Raw genomic sequence first — 27,916 nt, 5'->3', positions numbered from 1 at the left:
CACAGAGACGTTATGGATTCAGGGAAAAAAAAACATTCCTTTATGGTCATGGCAAAGTAAACCTACTGCCTCAATTCTCTCAAATCTTCACAAAGTAAACATTACCAGTTGGGCTTAAGTAAAAAAAAGTGTACTTTTGTTTATGGAGGAGAGACGTCGGCTTAAAAACACTACTTTCTGAAATAAAGTACTAAGCAATAACAGCACAAGAAAAGTTGTTAGACTTTGCTTTTATGAAGGAAATTATTATAGTTTTGTTTTTAACTTTTAGGCATCTGGCTTTTATACTATTTTTAAACAGAGTACAATAATTGAGTTTCTAGTCAGACAAACCATTAAGGAAAGGCATAAAAGCAGCTCTGCTCTTCATCTGACCAAACAACCATAACGAGACTTGATTACTTACTGCTTTGAAAATGACTTATATATTTTGTAACCCTAAAAATAAAAGATAAAAGCTGCTTTCTTTTTCGGGGAAATATGCTCCATTCTTCCATTATCTGAGATGTAATTTGTGGCATATTCTCTGCTCAGTACGAAATACCGCGATAATACTGGACTGCAAGTGCACTACAAGGTAAGAGATCAAAAAAGGTATAACAATCATAGTTTATTAATGCTTTAGAGTTTCTGTGCCTTTCTGATCCATTTGAAGGTGCATTTTCTGAGATGTAAACAAAGCCATTAAGGTTTATTTAAATATCACTCCCTATACTTCAAAAGCATTTATTACAAATGAAGTTACTATTATTACTATGATTACTTCCATTTCTTTAGTTGTGTGACTGCCCAGTTTAGACTGGCAGCAATAATAGAAGATGGCCATGAATTATCTATCTACTGTATGTACTAACAGAGTGGAAAATCTCAGTCAAGGTGACATTCATATCTGATATCTCATATGAGGAAACATGGTTCTTTTGTATCCTCTTATTCTTATGTATGTTCTTATGTTCCTCCTCAACTTTAACTTTTGTCTCTCTAATGAAAAATGTAAAAACATCCAACACCCACATTTCAGGTCCCTAGGACGAACAACAAGATTTTACATAATATTCAGGCAAATGTTCATAATGATTGAATCTTAAGGGCAAATACTACCAATTTATTTTTTACTTTGAGAACTACCATTAGATACATGAACTCTGGTATGACTTTTTATACTGAAAGTGAGATATTAAGCAGAGGCGTAAAAGGTTTACAAAAGCTTTTTTTCTCGAATATATTTAACATTGGACTGTGAAAAGTAAATAGGAGTCAACAGATTAAGATTAAAAACTACAGTCATGTTTCACTACATTTCTGACTGTACTACTGCTTGCTATTTGTCTTTCCATAACTCATATTAAAAGAATAGCAGTATAAAAATTGATAAAAAATGTTTATACTGTATTTATGAATGGCAAAACAACACTCTTAATACCTCTAAAATAAAAAAACACATTTACCCCAACCATTTAAACTCATTCAGTATCTATGATATAAAATATATCATATATCAACTATTTTTTCAAACTTGTACTTGCATTAAGACACAGAAATGTTTTTTTACAAAGATATTATGAATTGTAACAAGAGTGTACAGAGTATGTATTTTTTAGAATAGTTTTCTAAGATAGAGTTGGAGAAAGATGTTTATCCTAAACAAGATACAGACTAAAATCACTGGGAGCTGCCAAGAAGCTACAAGAAGGAGCCTGTGAAATCTTGTGAAATTGTGCCCTGGCACCACTACAACACTAAACAACGACAGCAAGGTTTGTGGTTTGTGCTTCACAGACCCATTTTGCAGGCTATTGGAACATTACCCACCTTGTTCCGGGAAGTAACGATCTGTTTGATAACGATTCTGTCAGCCAATACCAGGACTTTGGTCACAGAGGAGAGCAGCATCCGTGCTGCTTTTACCATCCCGGTTTTGTCGCTGAAGATCGTCGACCGTCCATCCGACTCCGGATGCTCGGAGCTGACAACATCTGTGAGCTGAGCAATGCTGTCTCCTGGAAGCACAAGAGCATTAGAAATGCTGGTACTGTACCTCTTTAGGAAATGCAGTAGTTACACCAGACAGAGAAACATTACCACAGGGAGTTCTTGTAATCCTGTACAGATACGGTAGTCCCTATATATAATCTCTTGAAATCACTATTGTGATATAAAGTCTAGACTTAAAAATTATGCAGTTATGATACAGTATATATACTATACACACGGCGCAACTTCTGACTGTCTTTATAGTGCAAGGGTGTACAGTGTCAGTGTTTCTGTAAGACCTATGTACAGTGTCTGTTTGTCAATCAACATTAACAAAAGAATACTGATATCTGGAAAAAAAAGATTCTTAAAAAACCACAGTGCATTTTGGGTTAAAAAAGGCTTCTGGAAAGTAAAAATGGAAGGAACCTGAAATGAGTTGTACACTGTTAAACCTGTTTCTGAATGACCAGACCACTAGGAACTGGAATGTCAGCCACATATCAACTAGAAAACAGTTAGGGCATGTATAATTTGATAAATGTGTCTTCATGAGAACAATTTTAACCCTAAGCCATAGCAAATCTATGAGAAGAATCAAGAGTGTCCAAAATTTTTCTAATGGAGAAGCCTATAGGCAGACAGGACCACTGTTAGGACATTGAATAAGAAACATACACTTTTAATACATTTAATACATCATTCTCATGAGCTAATGAGGGATCTTCCAGCATTTCAGGTTTAATATACTGCATACAAATACTACTTTTTATACTGTAATTATAGTTTACCAATCCAAACATTTTACGAACTAAAGACTTAGGGAAGAAAGGACTCTGAAAATAGACATAGGAAAATTTCCCCCATTAATGTCATCAAACATCCTAAAGCACTTAAGCTAAGCCTGCACTGGGAGCAGCTGTGGGAGAAGTGATTGGCAAACAGTACTCATGCCTTTCGGAAAAGCAAAATGCCAAACGTTTAAGGAAGGAAATAAAGCAAAGACAACAGTGAATAATAAAAAGTAAAGAATGGTTACAGAAAATCACTGGCAGCCATAACAACTGTACTTTGCTCCCTTCTAAAACAGCTTTGAGATCTGAGAGTCCTGACAGAATCTTAGGCAGTGCTAGACTCTGAGCTGAGTACGTGTAGCATTAGAATTATGTGACTTAATCGGTGATGACCTCTGTTGCTTTGAATTAGCAAAGATTCTGAAAAGTACTGTACATTGCTCTACATAGGGAAAAGCTGTAAGGAAAACTGAAGTAAAAAAAACAGGTGTATTACATATAGCACATTGTGGCATTTTTTTAAATGTGCAGTGAATGAGGAGAAACAGCTACAAAGAGTCCTTAAAAGACTGCTTTATCTGTGAAATCCTATTGGGGAAACAAAACAAATTGTGATTACCTTCAAGTAATAGGCTCTACCAAACTGAACACAAAGCTTTGCCTTACAAAGAGCATTTCCAGCACTTCAGTTTTCATGTCATTTTCTCATTGAGCTGTATATTAACTCAGATTTCAGACTCACAATGGAACTATTATAATGTAAAACAGAGAATCAAAAGACAGTGCTATGCTGTGCACCTTGTTTCTATTTGCTTTTAAATTATAGAACGGCTGCTATTACACAAAACAAAGGTTTGAAAAAAATCTTAAAGAGGTTATACACAACTGGAAATTCCAGGCCTGTTATTCATATCATAGAGGATTTGTCATATCTAGTGGAACAGATTAAATAATTCGAACAAATCTGCCTCATTTCACTCTGGTGTCTCAAAATGACACAGATCAGCAGATTAATCAACCACATATTCCATTAAATTACAGTGAACATATTGTTACAAAGTGGGGGAGTGATAAAATTTGTAAAATATAAAGAGATGATTAAATCAATATAAAATCTGGTTCTGACAGCAATATGCTAGGCAAGCAAATTATAAAGAATGATCATTTCATCTCTATTACAGAGCGTTACACAGGACTTGTGTTCTTTTAATCAGCAGCACAGCAGAATAATAATTAGACACAAACTTATTTGAGAAACAACACAACCGTTTCTTTTATATATATACTGTATAGGTCTGTGAGCATCAGAGCCCTGCTTTCTTTAAACATAGCCTAGAATCACCTTTATAACCTGAAGATGACACCTTGAAGAAAGGACCTGTGTCCTAATAAAATAGATCATACTTTGGACTACCTCTCTACACAGATGCTCACCAAGGAAAGGCAACTAACTTCCCTAATGTTTATTTAATAAAATAGGAGAGATGTTTTTAGCGATAAGCACTCTTCTATTACAAAGGATAGAGTCAAGTCTTCCAATGTTCAGATTATCAGACTAATCACGATTATTGTGTTTCTAGTCTCACTGGAAAAACGTGCCGTTGAAATGATTTATCAGTGACTTTGTTCAACCAGTCCTAATTATGAGGACTCCTTCTTTAAACATCTATATCATGGTAAAGGCAGATGTATAAATAATTATCATGTTTCAAGCCTTTGGAATAAGAAAACTTTGCTGAGAACTACAAACGCTAATGACTTAAAACTGAGTTATACTTTTCTAGTGCTTTAACAAGCTCAGCAAAAAGTTTTTCTTATAGGCTTTTCTTAAATATTAATGGTTTTACTGCTTTTACAATAGCATAAGGGACACAGATAAGGGTCAAGAAGGGAGAAATTTGTCAATTTTTACAAATACAGTATCAAAATGGCCTCTATGGATAAAATTCAAGAAGTTAATAATTATAACAAGAATTAAAGAACAACAGAATATTCCCTCATGCATGCCTCTGTCTTCAATGTTCGTAAAGAACAGATGAGAAAATGAAAGGATGTATGTGGATGGATAGACAGATAAAAGAGATAAATAGATACTTGCTGTAACACTTGTGCTGTAAAATGTCAAATTTAGCATTTAAAATGGCAAACAAAAAGATGACATCAGCTTTGCTAAATTTCAACTGCCCTGTGGAAACACACACAATAGAAAGTGCACTTTTAAATGTAAGCAGAAATGACAAAAAGAATGCCAATGAAGAGCATAATGTCTTGAGGACACAGACCACAGCCAATAATTGTCAAGTGAAATTAGGTTCTAAAATCAAACTAAAGGCAATGACCAACAAGTGGGTGCTTTCTGAAAAATCTCAACTTTTCTCATGGAGAAAATAATTATCTAGGCTCCGCTTTTATATTTCAGTACCTCATTTATGTGATACGTATGTTCAGAGTAAAACTGAATCAATCTTTCAGTAGGGCCCTGTAATTTAATTCTTCATATAGTAAAATGAAACAGCAAAAAAAAAAGTGTAAAGTGTAACGATGGGGTCACTGCACAGTCTTTCAAAAGGCGTGTTAAAGTTTCTGTTTCGGCAAGAGTGGCAGGATGAGCCGTACAGTATCAGCTGAAGAGCTAGTGCAGGAACACTGATGTAATTGTAACATGTAGAAGAAATAAAAAAAGATTAAACAACCAGCTCATCGTGATGGTATAGAGCAGGGGTTCGTGACAGTACTGCAGGGGGTTCGTGAGATTGTGATGGAAAATGTCAAATTAAAATTCAATTTTAAAATATCTAAATATTTTTTACAGTAAAATATATTACATTATGACAATCAAATGTAACACTTTACCGTGACCTTATATGCAAAAACCAACGACAGAATTAGCGGATAGAATTTGATTTATTTAAAATCTCAAGAGGATACTTGAGGCAAATAATTTAGGTTGAAGGGTTCAGCTGACAAAAAAGGTTGGGAAACCCTGGTATAGAGAAAGAAGGCCTGGAGAAAATGCTAAAATCCCAATAATAACAATAAAATGGGACCCTGGGTTCAATTCCCAGTGTGATGCCAGTGTGGAGTTTGCATGTTCTCCCCGAGTTTGTGTGGATTTCTTCTGGGTGCCCCAGTTTACTCCTACAGTCTAAACATATACTGGTTGGTTAATTAGCCTCTGGGAATACTTTTGTGAGTGTGTGCATGTACGTGTCTGTGGGTGCCCTGTGCTGGACTGGCATCCTGTCCAGGGTGTATCCTGCCTTGTGCCCGTTGCTTGCCAGGTTAGGCTCTGGCTCCTGAGCAACCCGATGTCCTGGATAAGTGGACAGAAAATGGATGGATGTTCTATAGGTATGTTTCTTAGCCTATTTTGCAATTGTATAGGTCTATAGAAAACGCTTGATATTTTAACCACTTTTAATTCAGTCCCTTGGTAGCAGTAATCAATTTGTTATAAAATTCATACAAGGTTTGGTTGTAAATGATACACTTCCTCCACTGTATGTTTTCTGTGCTCTCTTGTATCGGGATTCAATGAAAAGCACTTCAAGATAGTACACAAACGGGAATATCCTCTCTCTAGCAGAAAACAGATTGATTAATTGAGCCGTTATATATTAGTCACTCTCAAAGGCGCTGCCCTTATTAAAATCTTGTATACTTACACATCTGCTTCCAGTAGGCTCATTTGATGAAAAAGAGGTTTTCAAAGAAAATTCCTTTTTATATAAGCATTCAGCACCATTAACAAATGTGGACTGATTACAAAATCATTTTGGCATGAGAAAGACACCTATGAATGAAGAAATGTAACATTTTATAGGGAATGTTTATTTAGCAAATTTTACAACAGACACAAAAAGGGTGATAATTCAGCATTTAACCATCTAACACATGTAATTTCAGTGTTTGATCCTTGCTTGTGAAAGACTTTGAATACATCAATGTTTCAGGTATAATGTTCTGCTAAAACTTATTACATAGGCCATTTTCAATATTCCTGTGCTTATCAAAGACAAGCTGTTACTAAAGTAGAAGACCTGCCATGACTACTCACAGCAAAAATGACATACTGACAATTGTCTGGACCATCTTCCCTACATTCTCACAATTCACCTCACGGAGTTGCTGGTCTTTATTTTTAATGAAGTCACAGATACTACTTTCACATTCTGGAAGATATTTAGGATACAGAAAACACTCTGTATGTGGGGTGCATACATACACTGTTTTTGCAGCATCTTCTGTTTACTCAGCTGCTCACTAATAAAACATCAATGAATAGCTCACAATGAAGCTGTTAAATAAGCGTAAGAAAATACACACAGCATACCGCAAAAACGAGCAAGGCTGTATACACAAAACACTTCTTAATTCTTTTCTGACTTGGAAAATACTGACAGTAAACCAAACCACATTCCGGAAAGGATCCACCTATTCAACCATTATGTGACATATCTCAGAATCAAAGGGTGAATGGAGAGACACACCCTGGACAATGTCATCACGGGACACACATGACACCAAAGTCAATTTAAAGACACAAAAAGTGTGGAGGGAAAAATAAAAACATAGCATGTCTAAAGTAATGAATGAGAAACTCGAAAAGAAAACCTCAAAAACTCGTCCACATGTGGACACACCCAAAGAAAACAAAAATAAACACGGTTTTATTTCCTGTTTGGCTAAACAGTGTATGTAAACTATACCACGCAATGGGCACTGGGTTTTGTTTTGGCTGAAGTTATTATTTTCACTTCTATATTCAACTTTAGAATAATTTAATTTTTCTTTAAAAGATGCTTGTTAAGCGTCTGCGGCATTACATTTTGGGATATATAATTTACCTGGAAAATCTCCAGGAAGTTTCAAAAGTAAAAAAATAAAGTCATTTGTTTAGTTTGTTATTGAATGGTAACGGAAAGGGAAACTGACAATGGGTCTGCAGGGCTGACAGCATTTGCCTTGATGAGGACGCCCTATTACTACTGCAACACTCAGGAGGCTACTTCACAGGGTTTCCAAGAAGGACTTCTGTCACTTGTAACAACAACAAATGTTGCTGTTTATTATTCCTTTAGTGATCGCGTAACCTGGACTCAATAAACGAAGATCCAATTTCAAAGCTGTGCCAGCCATAGGAATTCATTTTTGAGCCCAAGCATGTTCCGCTGCATATGAGAATCTATCAGATAAATGAGGTTTGTTTCCTTTGGAGTCATGCAGTTACAGTAAGCCAGGCAGCTCATTTTGGAGGGAGGCATTGTCAAAACTCAGCTGGGCTCTTCACTACACAGGTCCACGGTATCTGTTATTGCATCTTTGAAGCTCTGTGATTGGATTTAGTAATCTCATTCTGACAATACTGTACCGACACCCTTTATGTCTCCCAGACATTTTTTATAAGATACTTTGATTATCTCAGAGGATATGAACCTTAAATCCCTTGCAACTGACAATGGGACAGTCAAACTGCACTTCATTCTTCCTCTGAAAAGATACAACACAGGGGAATAGTTAGTGGAACTTTAAGAAGAGTTGGGCAACTGCATATTAAATTTAGAACGCACCATTAAAATGGGCATTTAAATTTTCTCTATATTCTTGACCCATTTTTCCTACACTGGAGGTTAACTTCTAACTTGACCAGACTGGAGGTTTTAAACTTCACAATCTCTGTCTTAGGCTACTCTGAACATATTTATTATTTACCATTTTGTAATGTACTGTCCACATTGTGTGGTGTTGTCGGCCGTACTGTGTTGTCTGCTGTACTGTGCATGGCACGAACAAGAACGTGTACATACGGCAATATACTCCTCTACTGCTACTTTACTCTTAATGTAGAAGAAAAATATACTGTTGCAAGAAATAAAACAAGTTACTTGGGTAGAATTTTCCATTTCTCATTGGTAACTGACAATGTTCAATTCTGGACTTGAGGTGCTATCTGGTGTTAATGGGCCCAGTAGGAGGTGCTCACCTTGTGGTCTGTGTGGGTCCTGATTCCCCAGTATAGTGACGGGGACACTGTAAAAAGGCACTGTCCTTCTGATTAGATGTAAAACCGAGGTCCTGACTCTCTGTGGTTATTAAAAATCCCAAGACGTTTCTGGAAAAGAGTAGGGGTGTAACCCCAGTGTCCTGGCCAAAAATTTCCCATTGACCCTTACCAATCATGGCCTCCTAATAATCCCCATCTATGAATTGGCTTCATCACTCTGTTCTCCTCCCCACTAATAACTGATGTGTGGTGAGTGTTCTGGCACACTATGGCTGCCATTGCATCATCCAAGTGGGTGCTATACATTGGTGGTGGTGGAGAGGAGTCCCCATTACCTGTAAAAAGCTTTGAGTGGAGTGTCCAGAAAGCGCTATATAAGTATAAGGGATTGGAATTATCATCATCATCATCATCATCATCAGTGTGGTGTATGAATGTTCTCCTCGTGTTCATGTGGATTTCCTCCCACAGTCAACAGCCAGATTAACAGGCTTCTGGGGAAATGGCCCTGCTTTGAATAGTGCATGTCTGTGTGATTCATGTCCTGTCTGTGACCCCGAATTGGATGAAGTGGTTAGAAAACAGATAGACAGATTTATACAGCCCTAACTCAACATCTTGGAGCAACCAAACTAATTGGGGAAAAAAAAAGCTATGAAATTAGCATAGTTACTTTTGCAAGATATAAAGTTTAGCCTTAGTACAAAATATAAGGTAAGCAATTTAAGTAAAGTCAGCAGTAGTAGCTCTGGAGCACCCAATATGTACTGCCTTTCTAGTCTCTGTTCTGTATTCATAAGTTGTAACAAACGTTGGAAAACCTAAGACCATATAGGAGTGTTTCTTAATTCAATCCATTTCACCTGTTCGTTGTAATGCCATGAATATTGAATAAAAATAGTATCTTAAAGGAAAGAATGGGGGAGGAAATGGAATCCATGTAGACGGTAAATTCTGCTGAAGGTCCCTATATGTTGTTTACCAAGTTTGCACTTCAGTGACTCAATCCAAGTAATGCCTGTTTTAACTGTAGACTGTAAAATCCAGGGTTGCTCTCCTTGGAAAAAAATCAACCATTCTACTGTATGCCTTAAAAACACAGTAGAGTTTAAGATGTACTGTGTATATTGGCATATTGAGTATTTTGCTCTGCTATCACCATTGACTGTAGCTATAACATTTCTCTGTTTTGGTGTTTACAGCTATGACCATCTTTCAGGCTAGTATTAATTACTAGCTGCAGTTCTACCATTTGACCACAAGAGAGGCCTCAAAGTTTACCCTGAACATTGGGTTAAAAAGCAGCACATAATTAAAAATATAATTTATACGATTTATTCCCACACACAATGCAAATATTGTTTCCCCCAATATGATGGTTATTTCATAGTTTAAGAGTTAGCAGTGTACAGTATGGGGCACATTTAAATTGCCTATACTGTAATTCTCCCTGTTAAGAAGAGAAACAGATTCAAATGTTAAGATGTAAAGTCAGTGTGTAAACACAGCGGAAAACCGATGGAATACAATAAGATTGACAAACATTGCTTACTATCAACTTTGGTTATTTTTCGGGTTTTCAGATCAAATAAAAAATACATTTTTAGCACACTACATCTTCTTAAAAATTATAGAAAAAAAAGTTGACCAATTCTAAGCAAAAAAACTTCTATCTACTTACTAATGCAAGTTGGCCAAAGGTAAGTGGAAGTGTTAACATAAGAGCTAAGAAATGACATTAAATCAGACAAAGCATAATCCTAAAATATGTCAGCCCTTCACCAGAATGGTTATGACTGCTTTTCCATCTCTAACTTGACAGCTGGTCTTGTTTTTTATATCTGTATCCCATTTGGATCCAATCCCTATTAAGCCCCACTGGCAGTTGAACTCCCTCAATAACCAAAGACAACTTAAGAATAACTTCAGACAACTTGTGCCGCAAGGCCATGCCAGGAGTAGAGTAAAACACACCAGCGTATCTGTCATTCAGCTGACAGAGACCAGACTCGATGTAGCCAGCAAGCGTGCCTTGAGACCTGACAATCTAGGTTTGATTCCAGCTCACTGCCTTCAGTATAAAGCTGAGGATACAGATGTACCCTCCCAGCAGCTCCCCACCATATGCTACACTGTGATCTACACTGGAGAATTGGATTTTTTCTTACAACAACATTTTAAATGCAGTACTTTATTTCATTTTAAGATATGTAAATTAATTAATATGTAAATGTAGGCTCACACCTGAAGAAGGCTCCACGGCCGAAACGTTGTGTTTTCTTTCTTCTTTTTTTCAGCATGGAATAAACCTATAACTTGTTCCTATATAGATATATCTTACTATATAAAGCGTATGCCTCTAATGGATTTTATCCTGCATTCTTGGAACAACCAGCATAACTTCTATTTAAAAAACAGCAAAAGAGAAATGGTTAATTTTTCATTACCATCCAATAACATGACTTTCCACACAGACCTACCAAAATTCATATCTTCATTCATAATACCCGTGTCTCAATAAAATTAGCATGCTAAAGAACAAAGCACTCCATGAAAAATTACAATATGATGCACTGCACTAATGTATTTTCGGTGCAGCGTGAACTATAACCCACGACCTCTATTGGATAAAGTGGTTAGAAAATGGATGGATAGAAACTACATCCCAGTTTCAAATTTTCTAAAAGGTAAAATGCTCACAAACTTGCAGGTTTCAGCATATAATTAGGATTAATGAAAGCTGAAATTCCAAACATTTAACAACCATAGACTGCAACTCTGCTGAATTCTCGTATGACTCAGGGTCCCCATTTCTCTGATTCTTGCAACCTGTGAAAAAGGGAAGACTATACAAAGCCCCGGTTATGAAACCACATCTATATAGATTAAAGGAACAGTTCCTCTTCATGCTTGAGGATTGGAGAATATGAGGGGTCTGAAAGACATTCACAATTTTCAAAGGTACTGACGAATTGAACCCAAATGTTTACTTTATGCTCAACACCAAAATAACAATATAATTGCAAAACTGGAACTTATGAGGACTCAGGAGTAACTTTTTTACACAAGGAGTGGGGTGTTTGGGGAAAAAAGTTCCCCTGCTATTGAACTGAGGATCCTAACCAGATGTTTCTAGAAGGTTCCTATGGAAGCAGGCTCAATATGGTACTTGCCACCAAAGAATCATAACTTGTGAAGCTCCCTCATTTGTACCCTAATTTTAAAAGCTGATGGATTAGTTTACTTATAAATGGCCATTACAGCAGAGAAAATGGTCTCCCCATTTTTGAGAAAAAACAAAACACTGTTATTGTAAGATGATATACAGCCTCTTCATTATCAACCACCTGTTGTTAAAAACAAACTGCAAGCCTGTTTATCATGACATATTAATAAGACTGGCCAAACATTGTGCATATTATCACCTGGGCCCTAGCTCTATGAAGGGCACAGAGAGAGTGTGGCGAGTACAATACGTCTGCTGCCTTTCAGCTAAAAAGGTTCATGTCGAGACATTCTGACACTGCGGCTGAATAGCCGAAGATGGGCAGTTAAATGAGATCTTCCTCTGGTTCATTTCCACAAAATTAAAACCACATGTGCTGGAGTACTCAGCTCTCATTATATTTCCTAGACAATAGCTAACAGGCAGGTAAAAGAGTTTTTGAACAAAATGACAAAAAGGAAGAGGACAGTAACGGACTGAAACGTCTCAATATAATACGATGCACACTAGACTACTAAAAATTCTAGTGAACGCATTTTTAGCAAATAGAAATTAAAAGACATCCCTTTTTGATCGTATAAGAGACAGAACCAATGTTAAATAGGAAATGCTTTGTACTTAAAATGACTAAAATTTCCCAATGTCAACCACATTTTATTTTTATGAATATATTCTGTGAATCATGCCAAAAAATAAAATCTAAAAAAACGTATGCAGACTAAAACTAATTAAAACAACTACAATTAAAATAATTAAAAGCTATTAAAAGTAATCTAAAAAACAAAAGTTTTTTGTTTGTATCCTCCACCCTGTCCAACAATTTCCAGATTTCTATTTAAGAGTTACATAATGCAGGAAGAATGCTTTTGTTTTTACACTCAGTTAGATTTGTAGTGAGATGAAAAGAGAACTCCTTTGATCAAAGCTAGTGTCTGGGCTGTAACAATTACACTCTGTTCCATGGGGTAAGCTATAGTCAAACAAAGGATGATAATTTAACAAACAGTACCGTATCTTTAAGGGATAATTACATAGGGGACACAAAACTCAAAATTATGAATAGGCATAGAAATAACTGATAATATTTAAAACTGAAGAAAAGTAATAATAAATATTAGAAAGTCTAAGAGAGAGAAAGAAAAGGAATATTGGAATAAAAACTAAACTAAAGCTCCTGAAGAATAAAGTGGCCCTAATATGATACGCTTTGAAGTATATCCTTAAACACTTGAGTCCGAAATGATTGCTTACTATTTCAGAAGTCTATGAGGAATGAGACAGAGCTTCAGAGACAGAACTGGGAAAGAATGGATATGGATTGTAGAGACTGGAAAATAACAGTTTGAAGATATTCTGTTTGAAACTCTAAATAGGTCTGCTGCAATAGCACGTAAATTGAAGGGTAGTGGCCCAAGTGGGTTTAAAAAAGAGCTTCAACAATATGAGAGAAAAGAATGACTGAAAAGGGAACAAAACAATACAATGAACAATGGAAGGGCCAAGAGAGAATGAAAGGAATATTGAAATTGAAGCAAAAATGTTCTTTTCAGCATTAAAAAAAGCAAAAGACCAGCACAGGATGAAGTATTTTGTTTCAGGGAACCACAGGACTCTCGATAACGTTGAACGCTCTTATGGTGGAAGGCCAGCCTTTTGGCATAATACAGGGCTGTCCACCTCCTCCCCTGTCCAGCCAGATTGTATAAGTCTCTCCAATATCTCCAGCTATTAAGTGCAAAGAAACGCGTTAACTCACACAATCAAGTAAATAATGAGTTCAATTATATAATTAAGCGCTCTGGTGGAAAGAAAAACCTTTTGGCCTTCTAAGACCGGAACTGTTCACCTCTGGCACACTGCAGTTAGTGGGAGGAACTTGATGGCTCCTTGATTACCACTGGGTATGAAGAGTCTAAATAATGAAACAAACCACAGGCACAGATAGTCTAAAGATCTAAAGTAGAAGATTGCCGACCTCAACGGTAATCTCAAGCACTCAACAACTCTGGGGGTGGTTAAAATATTCAGAAATCAACAGCAATAATAATCTGTGTGCAGTGTCTTCTTTTAAAATAAACTGGAAAGGTTGCCGGTTCGTATCCTGCGGCCAGCAGAGGAATCCTACGCCTTTGGGCTCTGAGCAAGGCCCTTAACCCCGACTGCTCCAGGGGCGCCGTACAATGGCTGACCCTGCGCTCTGACCCCAGGCCTCTCTCCCCGTCTATGTGTCTCATGGAGAGCAAGCTGGGGTATGCGAAAAGACAAATTCCTAATACCTGAAATTGTATCTGACCAATAAAGTGATTTCATCATAGTTTTACCTGCTCGTCGTGCTTCGTAGCAGGCAAAATTCATTTCCTCCTTGAGATCCTCGTTCTCCATGGCGATGGCCTCCCCAACGGTGACAAACCTGCCCACAGCGACATTGACAGCCTGCCCCACTCTCTGAATGGCTCTCAGTGTCTTTTCAGACTTCTTTGGTTTGTCTTTGTGGTTGATCAGGGTAGTAATCTGAAAGATGAGAAAAAGGTCAAGGCTACCCAGAATAAATCAGAGCCCTTGTTAAACTGGTTATTCATTTATTTGGCCGGTGCTGTAATTCATTGTGACTTAAATAACCAACCATTTATACAGAATGGAGCAAACTGAGTGCATTATCTTGCTCAAGGATATAACAGCAGTGCGATATCTGGGATTTGAATCCTCAAACTTCGATTTATAAATCCCCAGCCCTAACCATTAATCCACACTGTTGACCACATTGGTTGTTATAATTTGGGGAATACTGGAGAAAAAAAAAACCCTCAGAAATGTGGTATGTATATAGTATACTGCAAAAACCTCAGTGTTATTTTGTATTTAATGCTTGATGTCACCACAACCCTCACTAGACCAAGCAGACTGAAAATGGCTAGAGGTTTAATGTCCTAAAATATCACAGAAGCTAGGAAACAGCAAAAATAACAAAAAAAGCCTATTTTATAATTTGCTTTATTACTATCCAAAGACAACAGCTAATATAGATTGAGAAAAGGGTGCTATTTTATATTGAGCACACTCAAAAATCCATCCGTTTCTTTGTACTTCATGTATTTGAAACACTGTCAAAGCCAAAAGACCAGAACCAGAATGCAGTTTCTCAAGGCAGAATGGGCAACACCAGAATTGGAGGATTGGAGCACTATGGGTTGTTCTTTTCCTTCAATGGCAGATAGAATCAACAACCTAAAAACACTTTATACAACCTTTTTTCCCCCATAAATAATTAGCTCAATTAAATAATTAAGATCAATGTGATGAAAACCAGGCCTTCACGCCTGGAATTGGTCATCTTTACTATCGATTTCTACCCTAGCCTAATTTAATAATTCCAACTTCCATTAACTGGAACGATAGTTTTCCTGCAATGAAAACTAAGTCTACGACACCTGTACTCTCAATTTCCACTTGCTCCAATTGCTTTTCATAACTGCCTGTTTTCCCAGATGCTGTTAATGACAACAGCAAAAGGAAAGTCACTCACTCAGTGCTGCTTTTAAGCAGCCTCCCCTGCAGATGAGTTCAGTTAAACTTTGCTGGAGTGCATTTCAGTGCAGTCCTAGGAGACCCAGGCTTTTGTCTCCAATCTCACCACGGACCTTATATTCCTTACTCCTAACACAGAACTGGATTTCTGATTTTGAAGTGCAATTCAATTTGATTTTTACAAGACGCACTCCAGTAACAAATATAGAGCCATGTCAGTAATTAACAACAGAGGCAATTAATACCACTGCAACAGGCCAATCCATTCTCAGGAAGTGTACACTGCATGCTGTCTTCAGACAGAAACAGCTGTCATGGTGACCTCTAAAGAACAAGACATCTCTTCAATAGGCGAGATGGCAGGATTAAGAATATACTCCAAAGGCAGTGGGTATTTTGAGAAAAAAGCCCAGTTACCAAATGACCTCTGAGAAAAAAAAACCTTATTAAGCACATTACAGAAAACAAGCTAGGGCAGTGAACCAAAGACTGAATGAACCATCTGACTCACAGGAAGCTGAGCTAAATGAGAAGTTGCTTCATCAGCATATACTGTTTAATACTGACCATACATCTGGTGAACAGCGGCTTGTACAGTATAACATGACACAGTGGGAGGAATTAGAAATCTCAAATGTCCCAAATGAGAGGGACTGACAGAAACCCTAATTAAAAGAAAGGTGCCTCAGTTTTCGCTTTCTTGGACCTTCTATATAAAATGAGTGACAGAGTGAATTTTAACAAAAACTGCATGCCATGCTACAGCAATAATCACTAAAAGACAAATTAATTAAATCTGTGCATTTTATTTCTGGCCGAGTTTGTGGTTGTAGTGAACTGAAAGATGTAAACAGTACTTCTTGAGAACATCGGGCAATAGGGGTAAAATGAATATTCTGTAACATAGGTGTATCATTTACAGCACCACGTTCTGTTTTCTCTAAATTTTAGTTTTTGCCTGAAAAGCGATACTTTTCGACTTGCTGATCGGCACTGACATGCACCGACGTGGTTAATTTAACGGAGGAAGTTCCGCTATACAGATTAACACAAAAAAAAAAAACAAATTGCAAGAACTCCCCCGGTAACGAGCAAACTACAGAAACAACTGTTAAATCTTTCCTGTCTCCTACAGCCACTTGTCATCACCTCACGCTTCCCTCCCCCACAGCACAGGGCTGCAGTCACCCCAGGAAATCTGAGGGGAGAGAAAAACACAGAAGCTCTCCTCACCCCCCCCACACTCACCCACGCGAGGTTTCCCTGCGACCCACTTAACAAAACAACCCGGGAGAGCGGCCGACATGCTAATCCAACAGCCCCGAGATATTTAGCGCTGCATTGCAGCACTCAGGCCATTGTTGGCAAGAAAATGACACAACAACCCTCTGCTGCAAGGAGGGCAGACGCTGAAGTGAAGGCAGACTACTTTAAAAGTCCTGTGACTCATCTAATTTTCATTATCCCTGGTATTGCTGCATTCTCTGGACCAATAATATACAGGTAAAGGTTCATTCCATGTTGAAAAATAAGGGAAAAAAACTCAATTTGGCTGTGCAGCCTTCTTCAGGTGTGAGGGAGATAGGGAAAGTCACAGATAAGACAAAGGGGGACAGAAGACAGATTCGGCAAGAAAGGATGGAGAGAAATGGGGAAATGGGGCATAAAGCAGGTGAGGTGAGCAGAGTTTTTTGAAAGTTTCATCCCCATTTCCACAGTGTTTCCTGCCTCTTCTTATTTACCGGAGACTTTTCCTCTCTCCCTCACACCTGAAGAAGGCTCCACAGCTGAAACCCTGTTTTTTTTCCCCTTTCAGCATGGAATAAACCTTTACCTGTTCCTTTGCAGCCTATGCATGTTGATGCAGCTACCTATTCAAACATATTTAATATACATACAACCCAAACAAAGAGGTGTGTGTGTCTGAGGGGTGTGCAGAGGGCTTGTGTAGAGTTTACAAAGTTCTTCACTAGATATACAGTAAGTGTATGCAGACCAATTTAAATGTCTGTTAGTGTGGACAGGGGACAGGGCGTAATGTATGAGACATTATGGGAATTCTAGAAACAAATGCTTTGCTTGTCAACTCCAAGCTAAAATCCCTATATAGAGGACTTAACATCCTACCTATCAACCTACACTTAGTCACGACCCTTAATAGCTTTACAATACAGCTGATTTCAGAGACTGCATGGAGACTCACACTCTGCATCAAATCAGTCTTCTGAACCAACATTGAAAAGGAAGACAGGATGCACAAGCTGGTAATTCACCGGTTGACTTTCGACTCACTTCAAACAAATGTTCCAATTCCCAATTTATTTCTCGGTCTGACAGTGGTGGACCTTTAACACCCAGGAGGCCCGTTCATCTCTAAATGAGGTCATCAAAAATTTATTGACTGGGCCAATTACATTTCCAATAATTATCCTCTGAAACCGAGACGGAAAAGCAGAAAATAAAAAGCATTTTAATTGCCGCACAGCTGCAGGGCCACATGCTATTCCCAACGGGGATGGTGAATTTCTGAGTTTTATAGAGCGGGATTAAGGCCAAAGAGCCGAGAGTTGCATTTTGAAGCATTTTCCAGATATGTATAACTCGAGGTTAATGGTATTTTTTATTATTTTTATTTGCATGTATGCTCCTATACAAAGACATCAAGGAAACCCCAAAAACAAAAACACAGAACAGCGGAAGCAACAACAAGTTAGATAACATCAAGTGGAGTATACCATAGGATTCAAGCTGTTCAAACACCATCCCTTACTTAAGGAGCATTTTGTCTGAAATTCTTGTGTATTTACATCAAACGTAGGTTGATTAAATAAATGAAGTAATGAATGGGAAATTCCAAAATAGTTGTATAGACCGGGGATTAATGAACCAATGTGTTTTTGTACGGGAATAACAGGAACCATCATTACAAACATTACAACAGTTTTTACAGAAGTTCTCATGCGTTAGGCTTCGGGACCCCTGAGAGCTAAGTTAATAAGACACAGAAATAAAGAATGTAGGGTTTCCTTGCAGCTGAATCACAGGGGTCACAGACAAATAGTGTCCCCCTTGGTCGCTTGCCACTTCATTTTCAAAGTGGGGAAAAAAAAAAGATTTATTGCCTGAATGAGCACAAAATAATAACGCCTCACAATGAACAATAGCAAAAAGAAGACAATGATGGCTTGATGCAGACAAAATAGCAAATAGCAATACGTTTCAAGCACAAAGCTTACCTCTAAAATCAAACTAGTTGTTGTGGTCAAATAACAGCTGGTAATATTATAATATTTAAAATATAAAATATCATATTTAATTACAATAAAAGATATTTCGCAAGCTAGTACAGTAATGTAGCTGCTAGATAGCTAGAAGCTGGGGGGTGGAGGTTACCACTTGGCTTAAGCTTTTTCCTGTGAGAGACCCTCGACTGACAACATGATAAATGAAGGCTGAAACAGTGCCCTTTACCTACAGTATATAAGCCAGCCAGCTAAGACAACCTGCGACTCACAACTGACAACCCACTGAAGCCAAGCAGGTGTGAGCCTGGTCAGTACCTGGATGGGAGACCTCCTGGGAAAAACTAAGGTTGCTGCTGAAAGTGGTGTTAGTGGTGCCAGGAGTGGGCGCTCACCCTGCGGCCTAATGCCCCAGTTTAGCGACGCAGACACTATACTGTAAAAAGGTGCCGTCCTTCAACTGAGACATAAAACTGAGGTCCTTTCTCTCTGGGGTCATTTAAAATCCTATGGTGTCTCTCAAAAAGAGTAGGGGTGGTCCCCTGGCCAAATTTCCCACTGGCCTTCACCAATCATGGTCTCCTAATAATCCCCATCTATGAATTGGCTTCATCACTCTGTTCTCCTCCCCACTGAAAGCTGGTGTGTGGTGATCTTTCTGGCGCACAATGGCTGCAGTCGCATCTACAGTAGGTGGATGCTGCACATTGGTGGTGGTGGAGGGGAGTCCCCATTACCTGTAAAGCACTTTGAGTGGAGTGTCCAGAAAAGCACTATATAAGTGTAAGAAATTATTATTAGATAACCTCTGGTACTGGTACGTGTGTTGTTGCAGTGCGCTGATTAAGAAAAAGAACAAAAAAGTAAATTACCCTGCCGATCCCAACTTCTATGCAAGAAATGAAATTCTGAAGACGTCAAAAACGGTGCTATCACCATTGCTAAAGAAAAGAGCACAGAAAACATTGCTAGAGTGGTGTCGGAGACCTGTAAAACACAGACTCCCAAGAATTCTGTTTTGATTCTACTTTTCAAATATGTGACGCAAAAGAAATAGTTCAAACATCTTAAGCGCAACGCAATCTGTTGTGTAGTGGGGCTGTTGGTGGTCAATAGCCGCCGCACATCACATAGCTCGATGCTGCACAGCAGGTGGTGGATGAATCAGGTTCCCTTTAGTATGAAAAACCCTTTGGAACTCTTAGATGAACATATAATTATAAAGAAGGATGCCACATAAACTAATTTGTGCTACTGATACTATTTTCACTTTGATGCTATTTTTATAGTGATTTCGTCAAGCATGGTTCTCTGCCAGGGGCTCCAGTTTCCTCCCACAGTCCAAAGACTTAAGCTTAAGTGGCTTCTGGGAAAACTGGCCCTGGTGTGCATGTGTTTGGGTTTGTGTTTGTTCCTGTCCTACAATGGCCTAGTGTCCCATCCAGGCTGTATCTTGCTTTGCACCCCTTGCTTGCCAGGATAGGCTCCCCCATGACCCTGAACTGGATAAAGCGGATGAATGAATGATAAAATGGATGAATGAATGACTTGAATGAGAATAATGAGAACCGATTTTGGTCTCTTTGGTCACACACTTTGTGCCATTATTGCTTTGGTAGGATTGGACAAAGGTTTCCTTATTTAAAAAACAGAAACAGCGGTGAATATACAGTATCTTAGGCTTGGAAAGGGTTCTACTCAGACTTAGACTGTTCATTCGACCATGATAGTCAAGAGATTTCTCATTGCACTTTCCTAATGCAGAGAACTGCAGTGATGCTTTAAACCTCTTCTTTCACTACCAGTCAATGCTGATCTGTACATCCATAGCCATGGTTACCACTTACATGTTATCTAGACTAAGCATCATAAAGAGGCCCGAGTTCAAGTATGGTATTTATGAGACCAAAACACAACTCTAACTGGCTCCCATCCAAGAAAATCATCTAGGAGCCTGAACAGGAACAAGCTTGTCGTACCTTTCTCTAGAAAGCACGCTTGGTAATCACAAGCACTTCAAAGGAGTTAAAAACAATCTTGTTTTCTTACAGAAGCTTGATGCTTAATTGCACAGGGCCTTTAGCTAATGGCTTTTAAAAAAGCAAATGCAGGTGGCAGATATTGCCCAAATTGCCAGCTGAATCCCATCTTTCATTTCCCTCAAGAAAGATTAACATATGGGCTGCATGCACTCTGTAAACAGAGATGATGCAGAAAGGAAGGAAGAGGAAAAATACTAACAGAACCACGGGAGGGACAACCTGCTCCTGGAGGGATTTTTTCAAAAGCCATTTTTAAAAAATGGGCCTTGCCCATTTCTGTTTAATAATAATAATAATAATAATAATAATAATAATAATAATAATAATAATAATAATAATAATAATAATAATTGCTTACACTTATATAGCGCTTTTCTGGATACTCCACTCAAAGCGCTTTACAGGCAATGGGGACTCCCCTCCACCACCACCAATGTGCAGCATCCACCTGGATGATGCGACGGCAGCCATAGTGCGCCAGAACACTCACCGCACATCAGCTCTCAGTGGGGAGGAGAGCAGAGTGATGAAGCCAGTTCATAGATGGGGATTATTAGGAGGCCATGATTGGTAAGGGCCAATTGGAAATTTGACCAGGACACCGGGGTTCAACCCTACTCTTTTCGAGAAACGCCCTGGAATTTTTAATGACCACAGAGAGTCAGGACCTCGGTTTTATGTCTCCTCCGAAGGACGGCGCCTGTTTACAGTATAGAGTCCCCATCACTATACTGGGGCATTAGGACCCACATGAACCGCAGAGTGAGTGACCCCCCCTACTGGCCCCACTAACGCCTCTTCCAGCTGCAACCTTAGCTTTCCCAGGAGGTCTCCCATCCACATACTGACCAGGCTCATACCTGCTGAGCTTCAGTGGGTTGCCAGTTGTGAGTTGCAGGGTGATATGGCTGTTTTGCGTTCTGACAATTTTAAACTACCCCTTATGGCAGAAGAACCTCAACCTCTTGTACCAACGATCACTGCTAAATGACCTACATCATAGTTTAAAACCAAAAGGCAGATACTCATTCTGGGCCCCTAGGGAACAGCTTCAAATAAAGTCACGCACAATCACATCCACTACTTGACTGCTAACAAAAACAACAGCTAATTCTTTCAGCTTTTCCAAATATTCGATTTAGCCAGTCCTTGTGAAATCCTGGCAGAAGGTTGAGCATGCTTGACTGACATTTGAACTTAAAAGGCATGTGCAGTGCTGGTTTGGTTTGTGAGTTTCTGTAACAAACATCTGTAAGTAAACGTAAGAAAATGTTTGAGAGGCAAAGTGTGATATTGACTATTAAAGACAGCAGACAAAGTGAAAATGTTGTTTGATGTGCCTAAAGAAATTAGGTATAATGATTCAACTGCTGTTATTTCCCATGTCAGCACTTTAGATACACAGTGTAGCACTTTTCAATAATGAAAAATTTGCTAATTTTTTTAACCCTCATCAGTGGACTTTTTAACATGACAATATGTTATTTTAATATTTGTATTCCTATCTAATGTGTCAATAGGAATCGCACAATGAGCTTGATATTCTCTGTCAAGCCATGATTAGCTTTTTATTTAGATTTAGATCGAAGTACAAGTTAAAAAGCACTTAGCATAACATTAACACTTGTGTGTTTATATTTGACGTCAAACTGTTTCAAACATGCTCTGTAATTTTCAGAGTGACAGGCACAGACTGATAATTATACTTTGGTGCTCTGCCAAACCACCCAATTTGTCTGAAAAATTGTAGAGATGGCAAAAATATTACAGAAATTTTAAGATTACGAAAAAAAGTAATACATTTTCATAGAGGTTGGTTCTAATGTTGTAGCACAGCTTTACAATATAATAGAACAAGTATAAATTCACCATGGAATTTAAGATGAGATGGAATTAGTTTTTGATAAAACCATGCTTCTTCCCTTATACAGAGGAGGTTTCTTCTTTCTCTTTCTCTTGGATAACATCTTAAAAATGTTGAGAGTTATGAGAAACATGCAAATTAAACAGGGATGACTTATCACTTTCCTATGTAGAAACTATCGAAACTATTTGCTATTTGACAAAACAACTAAAAATATTGATTTTCAAACAAATGCATGTCTGGAACTGACACCTAGTTGGCCCTCAGTATATAAGCGAAAGAGACAATGTTCAGCTTAAAATAACTTCTGGGTTATTTGTCTAAGGGTTAACAAATGATGTCAACGTTTGACAACTTGCATAAATTGGAAGAATCTGGTCCACCAAACTAAGTTAGTGAGATGACACTTTTATCAGTTGTGGCTTCATTTGCCCAGAAAGCATAGCAAATCAAATTACTGCCTTGTGTTATCTCCACACACACTGATGCAAGAATGTTCTGCTTCATTATTCCATCTCCAATTTCTTAATTCAATTTCGCTGCTCGTCCCTAGTTTTTCCTCCTAATTAGGTCCTCTCATGTAGAGCCACATTTCTGCTTGTCCTCCTATACATACACAGAAGCAATTAAAGAAACAACCCATCTTTTAATTTGTTCGATGCTGCTCATTAGAAGTAGTAATCATAATACAAACCGAGTGTGCAAGAAATTAATGGAGAGGAAAAATGTGGTTTCATATACTTTTCCATGAACGGAAAAAAAAAATCACAAATTTTGTATTAGAATTTCATTGACTGATTAACCACAACTATAGATTTTTTGTGTTAAGCTGCTGAACACCTCAAGTAAAACCTATGATTTATTGTGTTCTAAATGGCACAAATTGTATGGTGTCTGAATCCTCAAAAACAAAAGTCATATATGTGAATAAGGCTTGCTTTTACAAGGCCATTTTTTTATCAGCTAAACCCACAATTCTGTCTTGTATTCATTCCTTTTGACCTCCTGTTTAATTAAAATTACACATTTCTAACACTTAGAATTCATTTTTACCTTCAGCTTAAATGCAGGCATTCCAGTTATTTATTTAAAAAAAGAGGGTCGTGTAGGAAAAGCACACCAGTCCTTTGTCAGGAAAAACTGACAAAACAGCTCTGAGCGGTTTGTGTTGGTTTAAGTGTCTGGAAAGCAGCTTTTAGAATGATTTCAAAATAAATCGTTCCTGGCATTTACATAAGACAGAGTATTAGGTTTTGCTTTTGCTTAAATGGCAAAAGAACTCAGGAAAAGGTCCCACCTGGTCCAAACAGTATCTTGGTTAGACTCCTAGGTTAAAGAAGCCTCAAGTCAGATGTGTTTCCTGGCCTCAGGATTGGATACCTTAGATCTCATTTAGCACAGTTAAAGTCGTCAGCTGGTTAGATCGTGCTTGAGATCCATCTCTTGGTTTAAATTACCATTTAGAGAGGGAAAATGTGTTGGGGGAAAAGGCACAGTTAGACCTCCCTTGGAATGCTCCACCAGCTAGGGAGCTAGATTATTATCCTGAAAGTTGGAAAGAGTGGGGCAAACACTTGCAGTCTGGCTTTAGATGTGGAAGGAGAGTATCATGGTTACGGCTCCCTACAGTGTAGGGAACACTATCTGAGGCTCATGGTTACAGAAGAGAAAACTGGGTGAGGAATGGGAACTTCTTCTTAAGTATGCTGAATGTATAGGATTTACATTTTTTAGAGGTTAGAGAGGGAGTGGATGCTCTTAGGTAGGAGTCCTATCAGCAGCAGTTGGGTCAGGATGAAGGAATCCCCATCACAGATTAGATAAAAGGAAACTGAGTAGACTAGGTAATGACCCTCTTCTACAGACCTGTCATTGAGTTTTTTTTTTACCTTTTCCATCACCGTGTGATATGCCAACACTTCTGCCCAGGACAAGAAGCAGCTAGAGTGAGTAGTGTTTATCCCCTCCGAAACTGTAAGACGTCATCTTTTCTCCGTGGACTCACTCTACCTCTCCAGACTGAAACTCAAAGCTCTAAAAATCCTTGCCAATGCTTCCCACCCTACGAATTCTCTGTTTACTTTCCTCCCTCTGGTAAGTGGCTCCGGTCTATCAAGACAAGGACCTCTAGGTCCTCTAGATGCATAAACGCCGCACTTTCATTTTGACATTTAAGTGCAGCTCATTTGTATTCTACCAGGCCCCACTGTTACTTACCACACTGTTATGTATTTTATTAATGCACTGCTGTGTGTTTGGGATGGTTTTTGAATGTGCTGGGTGGATGCTCTCTACTATCATCTTTACATTTTATATTTGCATCGCATGTCTTTAACTGAGCTCGCCAAACCAAATTCTATACAATTGGTTGTTATGGCAAGTATTGAACTCAAACTAAGTCAAGAAGAAAGCAACAGCAAACCTGACTACTGCTGTGTTACGGGTGCTGGAATTGGTTATTGAGAAGCATCCCTGTCTACATAGGATTAGCCAGGCAGGTCTGCAAAACAGATTTAAGTTAAACAGGTTATATTACAGGTTAACGAAGAACAAGGGAGAGATGACACCAGAGTAGAGTTTTCTCTCCTCCCCAGAAGGGCAGTTTACATAAATCCCATAGGGGGTTTGGGTTCTGGGGTTTTCAACACCCACGTGGATGCGCCTGAAAGACTTAAATCTGCTGGCTATAAAAAGAGGCGGCTCTAAGGGATCCTTGTGATGCATGACTGCTGGTTAAAAAGGGAAACAGTAGCCAGGGAGCACTCCCAGAAACCGGAACTGAGAAAGGGATAGCTCTTGGAAGGCAGCCTGAGGAAGGAAACCCTGTCTCGGTGAGGTAACGGAGAAATTCCCTGGGAAGGGAAATTCCGGTTATTGATAATCCCAGAGGGGGTTATGTCAAGAAATAACTAAAGGTTAGGCTGAGAGAAAATGGTTTTGGTGCTGCAAAAAGGAAAAAAACAAAAAAACTAACGGTTAAAGAAAGAAAACAGGTTAGAGAAAGGAGACAAAGTTTTGGCTCTGGAGGTACTGCAGTCCTACGCCTTTATCACCGTCTCCCAGAGCTGCAAAGTCCCAGGACTGTGGAAGAAATATCCATCTGCAAGTCAGCTGAAAAACCGCACATAATTTGCGTAACTGGGAAATCACAAGCTGCAAATGGCTGAGGCTGCAATGGCACTCAGCCAGCAACAAGCTGTGCACCTTGTATACTGATTTACTATACACATATAAAGTAAAAAATACAAATTAACAATTTTCAAATATTGACATACTTTAGTATGTGATTTTAATACACAATTCAATTATGGCACTGGTGTCCTCTGCACATATACAGCACTTCTCTATCTGAACAACCCAAGTTCTATTTCACAAGTATTATTCCAAATCTCACTTGTTTTCAACATGTGTTCCTAGGTTAAAATTGCTTCTATATAAAATAAGTCGGCAAAGTTTAATTCTTTCAACATGATCTGAAGGAATGGTCTCGACAATTAAACCTGCTTTTGATTTTACATAACGGTCATAATAGTTTATTTTACTACAGTGGTTTTTACATCAAGCATGTCTTATTTCCTAAGCTCTGAAGGGAACAGAGGTTTATAGAGTACAGGATTTGTAATTGTGTACCACTATTGGCGAATCAGCAGATGCTCACTTTTAAGGGCTTGAACGATTTGACTGCTGACTTCCTCAATCAACTGTTAACTGTTAACAGGCCAGCAGACATATCACCCTGCAGCTCACAACTGGCAACCCACTGATGCTTAGCAGGTTTGAGCCTGGCCTGTACCTAGATGGGAGACCTCCTGGGAAAGTTGCTGCTGGAATTGGTGTTAGTGGGGCCAGTAGGGGGAGCTCACCCTGTGGTCTGTGTGGGTCTTAATGCCCCAGTATAGTGACAGGGACACTATACTGCAAAAAGGCAATGTCCTTCGAATGAGATGTGAAACCGAGGTCCTGACTCTCTGTGGTCATTAAAAATCCCAGGGCATTTCTCACAAATATGGACCACTTCAGAATAAACTTGTGAAACCAGAGGACACAATGGAAACTAAGGGTAGCATACTTAAAACTATGTAGGGGTGTAACCCCCTGTGTCCTGGCCAGATCTCCCCCTGGCCGCTACCAGTCACAGTCACAATCCCCACCTATGAACTGGCTTTATCACTTTGCTCTCCTTTAGCTCTCCATTACCTGCAAAGAGCTTTGAGTGGAGTGTCCATTATTATTTAGGATCAGATGCCCATTGCAGACACTGCTGTACAATATCAGAATGAATATGTCTAAATATGTTTTACAGTTACATCAGACGTCTCTCAAAACCTCATGGCTTTGACTGGATCAGCATTCAAACTGAGCCTCTGCTGTCCTCCCACCGGTAACACAGATACAAGCAGGAGAGGTCTCGGGATAGGCCTAGACGCAATGCTAGCAAGGCACTGAACACTCAGGCTCCCATTACATTGCCATCATCTTATTAGCAGTAGTCAATCCAACCACCCTAAGAGAACAACACGTGGACACTCACAAAACATGAAAAGGTGCCACCGTGCCCTCTAGACAGAGCAAACATAAAGGAATAGAAACTACTACAGGTTCATGTTCATGTGACATTGTCTATGAGGAGTCAAATACACCCCGTGAAGTATTTAAGAAAATGATTATTTGTTTAGGACTTCCGAAGGCAGCAGAGTTCATGTTACCCCACATAATGTCCTAAAAAATTGCTTCATCTACTAGAATCCAGTTTTCTGATAGCAGTGAGTTAATTAGCACAGGTGCTACTCTTGCATATCTTTTCAATACAAAAGCAATTGTGAAATAGTAAAACAACCAGAGCAGACAAAACGGTTCAAAAACTGTACTGGGAACGTGAGCACTAACTGGGCTAACTGGGAGGAGAAGTACCGCTGCCCCTTTCAGACCAAAGCAATGGAAGCCAAAGACCCATCTCTCCCCTTCTGCAGCTCAGACTCATCAGGGAGTCTATGAATCTCCCGTTCATGACATCAAAGACTGAACGACTGCTGTGTGCATAAACTGTGCCTCATACCTTGATCAGTCCAGGCGATAATTCATAATCATTAAGTACCTAGAGGCAAAGACTCACAGTTAGATACACTGCAAGCTCAAAACATCTTTTTGTAGAATACTCAGCTCTTATTTGTTTTATACACAGGTATAGCATGTTGTAGGCTATTGCCAATTTTTCTTTAGTTCAAGGGCCTCTGTCACTTAAGTC

At 38.7% G+C, this 27,916-nt stretch overlaps 1 protein-coding gene across 2 annotated transcripts in view; it reads right to left on the bottom strand.

Moving 5' to 3' along the window:
- Positions 1 to 27,916, bottom strand: part of ctnnal1 (catenin (cadherin-associated protein), alpha-like 1) — a 99,922-nt gene that overhangs the window by 28,707 nt on the left and 43,299 nt on the right. For both annotated transcript variants that reach the window (XM_015357510.2, XM_006635782.3), the window contains exons 2-3: positions 14,320 to 14,509; positions 1,813 to 2,000 (exon numbers count right to left, since the gene is read on the bottom strand). In XM_015357510.2, coding sequence (XP_015212996.2) covers positions 1,813 to 2,000; positions 14,320 to 14,509 — 378 coding nt within the window. The remainder of the gene's footprint in view (positions 1 to 1,812; positions 2,001 to 14,319; positions 14,510 to 27,916) is intronic.

This window comes from Lepisosteus oculatus, chromosome 10, assembly GCF_040954835.1.
Source record: "Lepisosteus oculatus isolate fLepOcu1 chromosome 10, fLepOcu1.hap2, whole genome shotgun sequence".
Lineage (NCBI taxonomy): Eukaryota > Metazoa > Chordata > Actinopteri > Semionotiformes > Lepisosteidae > Lepisosteus > Lepisosteus oculatus.
Note: the sequence above shows the minus strand (reverse complement) of the source record. Positions and strands in the feature narration are given on the sequence as shown.